Source organism: Bos javanicus, chromosome 21, assembly GCF_032452875.1.
Source record: "Bos javanicus breed banteng chromosome 21, ARS-OSU_banteng_1.0, whole genome shotgun sequence".
NCBI lineage: Eukaryota > Metazoa > Chordata > Mammalia > Artiodactyla > Bovidae > Bos > Bos javanicus.
The window spans coordinates 19,816,571-19,830,284 of NC_083888.1; the positions used below are offsets into that span (position 1 = coordinate 19,816,571).

Sequence of the window (13,714 nt, forward strand, 5' to 3'; positions counted from 1 at the left end):
AGTTCTGGAGATGGAGGCACTGCTGTGGTTGTGTGAGCCACCCAGGGAGGCTCTATGCCTTTCTCTTCTAAACAACTACTTACTGTGTGTTCACTGTGTGCCAGGCACTGCAGATCCCACAGCAAAACCCAATTCCTGCCCTGAACGAGCACCTGAATCAATGCAAAGACATTCTGTCTAGAGCAGGTGAGCAGAGGAGAGCCAAGGACTCTTGAGGACTTTTCGGAGAACTCTCCAGCTGAGCAGAGACTGAAATTCTCTGTGCAAGTCCAGAGAGCAGGGCAAGTGGACTTTGCACCCCCTAAGGAACGAAAGCTGCTGCAAAATAAGATGGCCCACTGTGGGAGGTGATGTTGTTAGAGCCTTTCCAGTCAAGCTGTTGAACCAGTCTAGGGGGAGGGGGATGTGACTGATGGTTCCCAAAGAGTATCCCATGGAATACTAGTCCAGGATGTTCCATGGAAAAAAACAGTTCCCTGGTCACATAAGTCTGGGAATCACTTACTGCTATAGATCTCTTTTAGTCCTAAGAAGTCCTGCAGGAAAGAAATCTGTTTAACTTTTTAACCCAGCTTTAGGTGTATTTGGCCAAATAAATTTTCTTGTCTTAAAATACGAATTTTATTTTATGGCTTCTTAAGATTTTTCCTGCCACAGGGACCACCTCCTGAGAGCCCTTCCCCTCCATCCAACCCACCTCTGGGTGAAGATCACACACTTCATCCCAGTATAGGAGTGAGGGGCAGCAGAGGTCCTTCCTCTCCCCTCCCGCAGAGCTCTGCTTGCCTGGCTCCTCTGGCCCTGGTGACTCTAGGATGCTGGGCTCTGAGGCTTTGTGGCTGAGAATGAGAGAGGAAGAAGGCTTGAGATGACTTTGCCAGTTATTTAAAGGGCTGCTGGTCTTAATGTATGCATGCCCACTGACACACACACAACCACACACAGTCAGTATGCACAAAGCACACGCCTTTAAAGAGAGGCATCCAAAGAGCAACTTCCCTTTCACTTTTCACTTTCATGCATTGGAGAAGAAATGGCAACCCACTCCAGTGTTCTTGCCTGGAGAATCCCAGGGATGGGGGAGCCTGGTGGGCTGCCGTCTATGGGGTCACACAGAGTTGGACACGACTGAAGCGACTTAGCAACAGCAGCATCCAAGGGCTGGCAGAGCCCCTTTAAGACCTAGGCTTTTTCTGATTTCTAGTCAAGTTTGGGCAATTAGGACCTGTGGATTTTGTTGGTTTCATTTTCATTTTGTTTATTTTATCTTTGAGGTTTTTAAAATTAGAAAAAAATAAATAAAAAAGAACATTGTGGCTGTGGAAGAAAGGACAAGATTTCTATGGTTGACAGCAGGGGCTGATGGGGATTGGAAACTCCAGGTAATTAAAAGAAACCATGCATATTTTATTCTACATTTATATAGGTCACTTTATGCCTGAGTCTCAGAAAAGCAGAACGCAGTGGCAAAAAGCCACTGACACGTGTGCGCACACACACTCAAGTACTGCAATTCACTTGACTGCAGCAGCTGAAATCCCCACTCAGTCAACCCACCTTCCCCAGAAAAATAGAAAAGAAATTTCACCTTTAAGAACAGGTCCATTCAGTCAATTTTGTCCTCCTGACCAGAAAAAGAAAACAAATGATCCCAGGCAGGCTAATATCAGCTTTAAGGCTGGCAGGGCCATGCTCTTCTCCCTGCAGAGGCAGGACCTGCACTTTTGATCACTGAGGCAGGAGGGCCACATCGCTGCCCCTCACCAACACTGCAGACAGCTGTCTTCAAGACCCTGGGGTTCTTCGGCAGCTCCTGCTTTGATTCCCCAGAGAGTAGTTGGGATAGGGAGGCATTCAGCCTTTGCTTCCTTTAAGATGGCTTCTGTAGGCAGTGGGTTTTCAATAAGCTCGGAAAAATTCTAGGGCAAATGTCAGATAGGGCCAACCACCAGCTGGGGCCTAGGGACCCAGGGACTCTGCTTCAAGACTCCCACCCACTGGAAATTACTGACCTCCAGAGACTTTTTTTTTAACTTAAATGAGAGACATACTGTACACAAAGAAAGAGGACCCAATGCCTAGCTACCCACCCCCATCCCCAAACCCATCATACATATACCAGAGGGACAGACTTGCTTTGGCTACAAGGCCCCTCCGGAGGCCCAGGGTGTGAACAGCTGCACAGAGGGCTGTGTGCTGTGGAGTCAGCACCTTAGGAGGGGGGAAGAGGCTGTGGGCAGAGAAGGAAGGAGTCTCAGGTCCTGATAGATCAGAAGAAGGAAAATGGGGAGAGGTGATCAGGACACAGGAGACAAGAAAACTAAGGATGATCAGAAAAGGGCCAAAAAGCAGAAAATGAAGGCAAAATGAGAGAAGCAAGAGAAAGAGACAAAACAGAAATTGAACAACCAAGGAAACCAGGAAGGAGACAGAGCAGCAGGAGGGAAGGGAACAGAAAAGAGAGCGAGATGCGTGGGGAAGGATGTGAGGAGGGAGAGAGGGGGCCAGGAAGAGGGCATCAGAGGATGTCAGAGTTCGGTGAGGATACCTCCTGTGAGCAGAGGATCAGGAGTCCCTGGGCTGGTCCTCAGTCCCTACAGACACCTGGCGGGCCCAGTACCCCAGGTCGGCCACGTAAACCAGCAGGTTGGCGGCTGTCAGGACGGCCACAGCCAGGCGCTGGTCCCAGGCGCACATGTCGTAGGTGAGCTCGTCCCTGCAGTCCCCATCACTGGGCCTCTGGGGCTGCCCGCCGAGCTCCTCGCTGAACTGGTAAAGCGGCCAGAGGACCAGAGCACTGATATAGAGGAGGACGGAGAGCAGGCTGAGCACTAGCTGGAAAATGGAGAAGGGCCCAGGCAGCATGTATTTCCATTCAGCCAGGTCCAGCAGGAGGACCACAGCTGCCAGGATGAAGCAGATGGAGTACACGGCCACACACCACTCCAGGGCCGGCTGGTGCAGGTACAGGGAGGTGTTGCTGAGGAAGGCAAAGATGACACCGGCCACGAAGGTCTCCAGCACCTTCAGCAGGGCTCTCATGGTGTGCACATAGAAGAAGATCTCCTTCAGCTCATACCAAGCCCTCATCCCGGCCACTTCTATGACATATAGCATAGACGCGATGCAGGAGAAAGCAGTGGCGGCAATGGCCCGGTCCCAGTTAGGACCATAAGGCATGAAGTGGACACAGGTGATGGAGTAGATGATGGAGGCCGAGAGGCAGATGAGGGCAGCGTAGCAGGCATAAGTGACAGAGATGTTGTACCAGAAGAAAGGAAAGCTGGACGGGTGCCTGCAACACTCAACTAAGGCAATGATGAAGGTCATGGCGAAACAGACACACCAGAAGGACATGGACCAGTTTCCTATGGCGCCTCTCAGAGTGCCCATGTCGGCCACAAGCGAGAAGGCCACGCAGGTGGAGCAGAGCTGCGGCAGGCGGAGGAAGCGGCACACATTGAACTTGGCGTCACCACTTGGGGATGTCGACTGGGTGGACATGGTGTTGTGATGGTCCAGCAGGTCACGATCACCAGTACAGCAGTGGTCTTCCCTGAGGACCCACCAGAGAAAGATCCAGTTCCGGAGGTGGATTGAGTCAGACGCCTGGAAAAGGCTCAGGGCCCCATGAGGGCTGAGGCTCAGGATCTGTAGAGTTGGAAGGCTCACACACTTGGGTAACAGAATAGCCACTCCAAATGGTTCTCTCCACCCATCACCCTTGGCCTTGTCAGGAGACTTGTCTTATCCCAAACCTCACAGTTGGGTTGGGTCAGGCCTCAACCATGAACATTTTTTTTCATCTCTTTGTGCTGCATCCAATTATCTATAGAGACGCAACATAGGATGGTCCTTATCTGCAACCCCAAACCTTCAAGCCTCTGAAAACTGAACAAGAATGTTTAAAAATTCATTTGGTAGCAAATTTGACCTGAACAGATTTGGGATAATTCATGATCTTCATTTATTTTATGTATTATGAGTGCTCAAAATTGCAGTTGTAGAAACACTAATGTATTTGATTACAAGGGACTTCTAGACCCCAGTGGGATGTTATGTCATATAGAATGGATGTACCATGTCACTTGTCTGAAACTGAAAAATTCTGAATTCTGGAGGATATCTGGCCCAAGGGTTTCAGAAAAGAGACTGTGGATTATACTGCTAACCCCATTTTATAGATGAGAAAACTAAGGCTCAAGGAATCACATGCCTTCACCTTAGGTGGCATGCATGACCAGGAAGAGGGAACTCAGAAAACACACCTAAAGCTGTGGGTTTGAACACTTTGCTCTACAGCCCACATGTCGGCAGGGTCCATGGGTAGGAGGCCCAGGATCCACCTCACAGTCCTCGGCCTCCTCCCATAGCAAGCTGCAGACACACGTGTCCCGGCCTCTCCTCCCTGCAGCATCACTAGAAGGAGCTGCCATCTGAGGGACACAGCCCCACCCGGAGGAGGGCAGTTTCAGGGGTGAACAACGAGGAGCCATGGGGTCAGAGCAACGCCGTGAGGACAAGATGACGTGGGAAGTAGGAAGTGTTCTAAATTCCACCCCCCAATTTTGCCTTCACATGTGACTCTTCCCCACTGGGGAAAGGAGACCCTCACCCAGCATGACTCTGGGGTGGCGTCATGAGGAACCACAGAATAAGTTGATATCATGTTTGATTTTTTTTAGCTTCAAAGCTGCCATCCATGTAAGAGGCCACAACAATTTAGAAAGTAGTCTTACTTGAGTGAGGATTTTCCTGGCCTGGGAGACTGGTTAGCAGCTTCCAAGCTGGAAGAACGGATTGGAAATGAACAAGGATGCTGTGTCTGATGCTGATGGGGGCCTTTCAGGGTATCCAGGGAGGGGGTGGGGATGGACGGATGATCACCCCCTTTCAGGGCAGGAGCTGAAAGAGGAGGCCCCTGCAGGACCCCTGGGAGGAGACAGTCCTGAGAATGTTCCTGGGACTGGGGTTGGGGAGGGCAGAGTGGAGATGATGGCGGAGGGGTAGGGGGGCAGTAGGAGGATTCCAGAGTCCCAGTGGCCCTAAGGCAGCCCAGTAGGGGTCTTCTGACCCAGAAGGGAGGCAGGCATGGAGCCAACCTTCCCATGGAGGAGGGGCCTGGACTGGAACTGACACAGGAAAACAGGGCCTCAAGAGGTTTCAGGGCTCTGACAGGGACACGTGGCCAGAGTGGCAGGGACGTGGAGACCATGGAATTGCTCAGGTCACCTGCCCAAGACAGTCCCGCCAGCCAGGGCTGCAGTCCTGCTCACACAGGGCCTCCTCCAGGGTCCAGTGTGTGGGGGAGTGAGGCCCCTCCCAGTCCGCCCCTCCTCAGGGACCGCTGCCCTGTTTCCAAGGGACTATTTGCTGAGAGGCCCCCAGGGCTGAAGGGCCAACACCCTGAGCCCCAGCCAGCTTCCTGCCATCAGAGGCCCTGTGTCCTTTGCTAATAATAAACCCTAGGGAAGGCCATGGCTTGACAACGAAGCAGCCAGGAATGTGGAAGTTCTGGAGATGGAGGCACTGTTGTGGTTGTGTGAGCCACCCAGGGAGGCTCTATGCCTTTCTCTTCTAAACAACTACTTACTGTGTGTTCACTGTGTGCCAGGCACTGCAGATCCCACAGCAAAACCCAATTCCTGCCCTGAACGAGCACCTGAATCAATGCAAAGACATTCTGTCTAGAGCAGGTGAGCAGAGGAGAGCCAAGGACTCTTGAGGACTTTTCGGAGAACTCTCCAGCTGAGCAGAGACTGAAATTCTCTGTGCAAGTCCAGAGAGCAGGGCAAGTGGACTTTGCACCCCTTAAGGAATGAAAGCTGCTGCAAAATAAGATGGCCCACTGTGGGAGGTGATGTTGTTAGAGCCTTTCCAGTCAAGCTGTTGAACCAGTCTAGGGGGAGGGGGATGTGACTGATGGTTCCCAAAGAGTATCCCATGGAATACTAGTCCAGGATGTTCCATGGAAAAAAACAGTTCCCTATTATACAAGTCTGGGAATCACTTGCTGCTATAGATCTCTTTTAGTCCTAAGAAGTCCTGCAAGAAAGAAATCTGTTTAACTTTTTCACCCAGCTTTAGATGTATTTGGCCAAATAAATTTTTCTTGTCTTAAAATACGAATTTTATTTTATTGCTTCTTAAGATTTTTCCTGCCACAGGGACCACCTCCTGGGAGCCCTTCCCCTCCATCCAACCTGCCTCTGGGTGAAGATCACACACTTCATCCCAGTACAGGAGTGAGGGGCAGCAGAGGGGGCCTTCCCCTTCCCTCCCCCAGAGCTCTGCTTGCCTGGCTCCTCTGGCCCTGGTGACGCCAGGATGCTGGGCTCTGAGGCTCTGTGGCTACGGACAAGAGGGGAAAGGCTTGAGATGACTTTGCCAGTTATTTAAAGGGCTGCTGGTCTTAATGTATGCATGCCCACTGACACACACACACAACCATACAGTCAGTATGCACAAAGCACACACCTTTAAAGAGAGGCATCCAAAGAGCGACTTCTCTTTCACTTTTCACTTTCATGCATTGGAGAAGGAAATGGCAACCCACTCCAGTGTTCTTGTCTGTAGAATCCCAGGGACGGGGCAGCCTGGTGGACTGCCGTCTTTGGGGTCGCAGAGTCGGACACGACTGAAATGCTTTAGCAGCAGCAGCAGCAGCATCCAAGGGCTGGAAGGGCCCCTTTAAGACCTAGGTACTTTCTGATTTCTTCACCTGCTCCTGCTTCGATTCCCCAGAGAGTAGTTGGGATGGGGAGGCATTTAGCCTTGGCTTCCTTTAAGATGGCTTCTGTAGGCAGTGGGTTTTCAGTAAGCTTGGAAGAATTCTGGAGCCAATGTCAGACGGGGCCAACCACCAGCTGGGGCCTAGGGACCCAGGGACTCTGCTTCAAGACTCCCACCCACTGGAAATTACTGACCTCCAGAGACTTTGTTTTTTGTTTTTTTTAACTTTAATGGGAAACACACTGTACAAAAAGAAAGAGGACCCAATGCTTAGCTACCCACCCCCATCCCCAAACCCATCACACATGTACCAGAGGGACAGACTTGCTTTGGCAACAAGGCCCCTCCGGAGACCCAGGGTGTGAACAGCTACACAGAGGGCTGTGTGCTGTGGAGTCAGCACCTTGGCAGGGGCAGGGGGGTGGTGGGCAGAGAAGGAAGGAGTCTCAGGTCCTGATGGATCAGAAGAAGGAAAATGGGGAGAGGAGGTCAGGACACAGGAGATGAGAAAACCAAGGATGACCAGAAAAGGTCATTTCCACTAAAGTTAGAAAGAACAGAATGTAACCTGGTCAGGAGGTTCAACCTGGATCGTGAGGCTGTAAGGTAATATTCATAAACCTATAGTATAAAGTCATATTCATTCAACAAATACTGCTGTGTCAGCCTAGTTCAGTGCTGGGAATATAGTCATGCGTGAAAGAGGCAAATGCTCTACCTGGTGCATCTATATTGTAGTGTTTATGTTTGAAGCCTCAGAGTTTACTTGAAGCTGAATGTAGAGTTTTGCATTCTATTTTATAATAGGTCATAATACTATACACATAACATATCAGGCCTGTTTCAACAAAAAAATAACAGCTTCCTACAAATGGACTGGGGACTCTGTCCCCCTATTTGCTTGATGACACAGAACCCTGTTTCCTTACATGCCTATAAGGAACAACTTCTTGACACCAAGAACAAAGCTTAAAACCAGTTTGTGGAGCGGCAAGAGGAGAAAGCAGGCGTGCCAGGGTCCTGTGGTGGGGGGCAGAGGTTGAGATGATGGAGGGATCTGGGTCTCTGCCAGCCTCTGCAGGGTCCAGGAACAGAATATTCTGGAATCCCTCCTTCCGCCTGAAGCACCAGGAAGAAACACAAACTCTTTCTTCTTAGGGATTAGCATAAGGAGTGATCCCAGACTAGCAGCGAGAGTGTTACTGGGGGCAGTGGTCTGGGCTGATGGGCAGCTGGCCCTGGCTCAGCAGGGACATGGACCACTGCCGTCACCTGGTGACCTGAGGGATGACGTGCTGCGGGCAGCAGTGGGCAGCTGGGAGCCCGAGGGACAGGCAGACTGCAGCTGGGACCAGGGGAGTGCCTTTCCTTGGCTGTAGTGCTGAGAGGGTGTCATTTGTCCTAAGGTTTGTCAGGGTCAATGTAGGGAGGGGAGGATGCCCAGAGGGAGCCCCACTCTGTGAGCTGCCCAGATGGATGGTTTCTGAGAACTTTGTTGCCTGAGGAAGCTCACTCTTCTTCCAGACAAAGCACTGGAGGGATTTATGGAAACAGATGCTGGTTGGACTGGGGGTGAGGAGGTAGGCTTGAACAGAGCTCCCATCATCAACACCCAACCCCTGGTGAGAAGCAGATTCAGAAAAGAATCTCACCAGCCCAGCCTGGCTCCAAAAGAGACCTCAGATTACAGCTCACAGGTTCTGTCAGCTGACAAAGGGCCCTGAGGACTTGGGCTGCAGCGGGGCTGCGGTGGACACAACAGTTACAAGAGGTCACACGTGTTGTGCTCACTGCAGGTCGAGCTCTGCTGTGGATTCATTTGTTCCTCCCAGCAGCCCCTGAACTATGCACTCTGTGTCCCCATTTTCACAGCCACAGAAAGGTCAACTGGCCAAGATCACACAGATAGGAAGTGGCAGAGCTGGGATTTGAGCCTAGATACGTGGTTCAAGATCTTAAACTCTCCCTGGATTTGGCATTGTATCTTAGACCCAGGAGGAATGGAGTAGCCATTTCTGCAGCAACAGCACTCTGACTACTTGACTTATCTCTATTTCATCTTCAGAGATATATTTATTGTCATCCCCATTTTATAGATGTTGAACTGAGGCCCCAAAACTACATTATATCTTTTGCTCCAGGTTACACAGTTGCTCCTCGTCAGAGCCTGGAGTTCAAGTCTGGCTTCCTGCAAAACTCAGCAGGTACTAGAACCTCAGGAACGGCTGAGCCCCTTCCCTCTTCTCTTGGGTCCAGGAATAATCTCCGGGCTCCTGTCTGTCCTGGTCTAACTGCAGTGCTCCAAGCAGAGGTCCTGCAGCAGTGCCCTCATCTCAGCCAGACCACTTCCTGTTGACCAGCCAGCCAGAAAATGCCAGAGAGAGCGTGGAGACATTAGACACTGCCTTCTCCTCAGCTCATCTGCCTCCCTACACCCACCTTGAGACAGAAGACAAACGCACAGACAAGGACCAGGATTGGCATCCTGGACTGGTTCCCAGGGCAGATAACCAGGTGCCTGATGCCCCAGGAGAGAAGAAATCCTCTTCTCTCCACTCAAAGGTAAATTAGGGAAGGCTAGCTCCATGATTATTCCAAGAAGCTGCTCCAGAGCCAGAGAATGGGAACATCTGTGCCCTGGGCTCCGTTCTGGATGCGGCTCAAGCCACAGTCTTGGGGAGTGGGGGCGTCAGCTGGAGTCACACTGCCTGGAGGAGGCTCTGGCTGGCCGGCTGAGGAGGGAGCCTCTGGCCACTGCCTCGGGAGACAGAGAGCCCAGGCCAGGCAGGGAGCAAGGGTAGGGCCTGAGGCTTGGGCACCATGGGGCTTCTCCATCAACTGTGTGTGCTAAAGGGCTGGGGGAGTCCTTGTCATAGCAGGTAAGCTTGGGGGCCACAGCTCCCCCTCTCCAGCCCCTGGACCCAAGGCACCTCCCTTCCCTCTGCCTTTGGAGACAGGCTTGTGTGGGCATCTCTCAGCTCCTCCCCCAGACTGTCCATCAGAATTGCAGGGAACATGGAAACCATCTGCCAACTATCCCTCCCCTGACCCTTCTTCTCCAGTTGGTATAGTTTTCAAACTTAAATTTTATTTTCTTGAAAAGGTAATATATTTACATGGTTCAAAATAAAAATATTCTTTTAAAAGCCATATATTGAGAAACCTCACTTCTGCCTGTGGCTCCATCTACTCTCTCTTCCATTCCTCTTCCTGATTAAGAGCAGGCATCTGCTCCACTGAACTCATGGGGGTCCTTTCTGTGTTTCTTGAAGCAAACCAATTATATAGATATCTTTATTTTTATTTGTATTTCTCTCCCTATTATACATTTTAAAATAACATACTATACATCTTACTGTGTTTACTCTGTATATACTGGAGATATTTCCTTATCATTATTTGAGAGCATCCTCATTTTTTCATACTGTTTAGTATTCCTTCTTCTGTCTACACAATAGTTTATTAACCACCATCCTAAAGATGAGCATATGAATCACTTCCAATCTTTCCAATCTTATTTTCAAATGAGATCTTGAGTGGGAGTTTGATTCAAGCCAGATTGCTCTGGTTCGAGAAAATGCGGGGTGGGCCAACACCCTACTTGCAACCCCACCATCTCACTAGAAACCAAGGTCTCCAGAGGACAGCTTAAAAACCATGATTTTAGCCTCATTTTCCTATTTTATAAATGGGAGACTGAAGCTCAGATCAGTGACGAAACTCATCCATGCTCATGAGTTATCCTGTGGCAGAACTGAAACCAGAAACCAGATCTCTTGGGCTCTGCTCTCCATCCAACTCATGGTTCATCTCCAGGGAGACCAGACCAGGGCTCTGGGGCCACTTGACTGGAGGCAGGACCACATGTGACTGTGGACCCCAATCTACCTCTTTCTCAGTCTGGGTTTCCATTTCCTCTTCTACTATTTCAGATCAGTCCCTTTGTACTCCCAGCAGAAAAGATCAGGGAAAGGCGGCATTGGGAAGGACCAGGGGTCTCTGGCACCCCTGCCCCATCTAGCAGATGAGGAAACTGACTCAGCAGCAGTGAGTGCCCTCCTCAGGGGGACGGAGCAGGTTTATGCAGAATGAGGGTGGACGGGGCAGAATCCCAGCCTGGAGGATGCTGCTGCCACATTTGTCACAGGCAGCGTGGGGCTGTGGACAGACAGCCTGCCTGGGGACAGGACACCTGGTCCTGACTCTGACTCTGCCACACGCAGGCTGACTCTGGACAAGCCCTGCCCCTACCTGGGGTCCAGCTGCTCCTCCTCTATGACGAGAGGGTTGGACTAAGCAGAGGACCTTTACACTCTCTTTTGAGATCCACAGTGAGGGACTGGACCGCCTTGGAATTGTGACAAATGACACTTAACCCCCCAGCAGGGGGGATGGAACAGCCGCCTTCATGAACCATGAGGCTTGGACAGTGAGCCCCTCAGGTGAGCCCACCCTGGGCGATTCTTTTATTAAAGCAGAGAGGCATTTCCATTCTCCTGGGAAGTGAGATCCCAGGGCTGTGTTCCATTTGATTCAGGAAATATAAGAATATGATACTCCTGTGCAAAAACTTGGGTGTATCAATGTGTTTGTCAATGAAAAATTAATCAATAGTCAACTTAAGAAAGAAATAAAGTTTTATTGGAGCCAACCGGATGAGTATATCTGGGGAGACAGTCTCTCAGGAAGCTCTGAGACCTGTCCTGGAGAAGTAAGAAGGAGGGCAGGATGTATGTGATTTGGGGACCCACAGCTTGGTATAGGTTACCACTCTTCATGAGGACCAGATATCTTGGGTAATGGTTTTAGTGCTTTTCCGAATATTGGAAGATGCAAGAAACTGGGCTCATATAAAAATTCTCCTGAAAATATCTAACTCTCTGAGGTCTGGTTCTCACACTTGTCCCAGATCACAAAGTACTTTATCCTGATTTTCACTCTGAATTCCTTCCAGGGTGGATTGTAGATCAGTGACTCCAGTGGCTAATCACTTGTTTCTCTTTTTCAAAAGCATATATTTTTATTTATGTATGTGGCTAGGCTGGGTCCTAGTTGCAGTATGTGCGATCTGCATAAATCTGCTCCAAGAGTACTGGTGTGGATAGCCTATCCCTTCTCCAGGGGATCTTCCCGCCATAGGAATCGAACCAGTGTCTCCTGCATTGCAGGCAGGTTCAAGTAGCCTAGTTATCTTATTTTTTTCATCATTGACTCAAGAAACAAGAATCTTGTAAAATGGGCAGAACACAAGTAATACGTCTAGTGACCTCAATAAGGTCGTAAGTAAGTAAGCAATGTTATCTTCTAAGAAGTTCCATGGCTTCAGCTAGAAAAATTGATCTCTATGGTGGAGCAGATATTTCTGCTCTTAAAGAGGTCAGATTAATGCACAATGTACACTAGCAAGGAAAGAAGAGGCCCAAATGGGCAGAGAAACATCTTATTTGCAAGTTTTTCTTCTCTTGCCTTAAAATAAAAATTTTATTTCATTCCCTCTTAAGATCTGCCTGCATTAGGATGACCTTCTGGGAGCCCTCCCCCTCCACCCCACTACCAATGGGTGAAGATCACATGCTTCATCCCAGGACAGGAGTGAGGGGCAGCAGAGGGGGGTCTTTCCCCTCCCCTCCCCAACAGCTCTGCTTGCCAGCCTCTCTGGTCCTGGTGACCCTAGGATACTGGGCTCTGAGGCTTTGTAATTGACAACAGGAGACTTGTGGGACCTTCACAGCCACCAGTGACTGTAAAGGCCTGCTGATCTCAATGCAGGGAAGCACAGGGGCACACACACATGTACACACAGTGCACTGAGCATGCACACAAGCACACACCTTTATAGCGAGGCATCCAGATGCTGTCACGGCCCCTTTAAGAGCTAGGGGACAGGATCCTGGGCACTGGGGTGGGGCCCAACATCTAGTGTCACAGGCTGGGCCACACCCCCAGGCTCTAGTCCAGGCCTGGTTGGGGAGCCAGTGGGAGGGGCTCCCAGAGACCTCTGTTTGGGTGAGGGTGGGAATTGATTGGGACTCCTCTGAGCTCTAGGCAAATTTGCAGCAAGTACAGTATGTGGATTTTGTTTTGTTTTGCTTTTTTTCTTTTCTTTCATGTTTATATTGAGGTTGAAAAAGTTATTATGAAAGTGGGAGAATAGAAAAAGCCATTCTCTATGATTGACAGCAGAGAAGGCAATGGCACCCCACTCCAGTACTCTTGCCTGGAAAATCCCATGGACAGAGGAGCCTGATAGGCTGCAGTCCATGGGGTCGCAAAGAGTTGGACACGACTGAGAGACTTCACTTTCACTTTTCACTTTCATACAATGGAGAAGGAAATGGCAACCCACTCCAGTGTTCTTGCCTGGAGAATCCCAGGGATGGGGGAGCCTGGTGGGCTGCCATCTTTGGGGTCCCACAGAGTTGGACATGACTAAAGAGACTTAGCAGCAGCATGAGTGACAGCAGTGCTGATAGGAACAAGAGGCTCCAGAAAATCTTTTTAAAATGTGCACATTTATATAGTGCAAATTATGCCTGAGTCCCAGAGAAGCAGGAAGCAACATCAAAAAGCAACCAACACAGAAAAACACACGTATGTGTCCCCTCACACCCAACAATACAGTTCCTTTCACAATGGAAGCAGCAACCCCACCCCCTACAAACCACCCGCCCAAGAAAATTTGACACTTTCTCTTAAAAAACAGAGTCACTCAGTAATTTTTGGCCCGCAGAACAGAAGGGAAAAAAGGAAAAACAAAACAAAACATTCAGACAGGTTGGCAGTGTCCATGCTCTTCGCCCTGCAGAGGCAGAATCTGCTGTTTTGATCACTGAGTCAGGGGGACCACATCGCTGCCCCTCACAAACACTGCAGACAGGTGTCTTCAAGACCCTGGGGTTCTTCACCAGCTTTTTTTTTTTTTTTTATTCCCCAGAGAGTAGTTGGATGGAAGGCATTTACCCCTGACTTCCTCTAAGATGCC

At 50.0% G+C, this 13,714-nt stretch overlaps 1 protein-coding gene across 1 annotated transcript; it reads right to left on the reverse strand.

The window, feature by feature from the left end:
* Positions 1-1,974: 1,974 nt before the first annotated feature.
* Positions 1,975-3,739, reverse strand: LOC133234168 (myeloid-associated differentiation marker-like). The gene has a single exon (XM_061394393.1). It carries the CDS (start codon positions 3,502-3,504, stop codon positions 2,566-2,568), a length of 939 nt encoding a protein of 312 aa, XP_061250377.1. The 5' UTR covers positions 3,505-3,739; the 3' UTR covers positions 1,975-2,565.
* Between the last annotated feature and the right edge of the window lie 9,975 nt (positions 3,740-13,714).

Excerpts from the sequence above, each read along its gene's own strand:
- LOC133234168 (XM_061394393.1), bottom strand. The coding sequence starts at position 3,504 with ATGTCCACCCAGTCGACATCCCCAAGTGGTGACGCCAAGTTCAATGTG.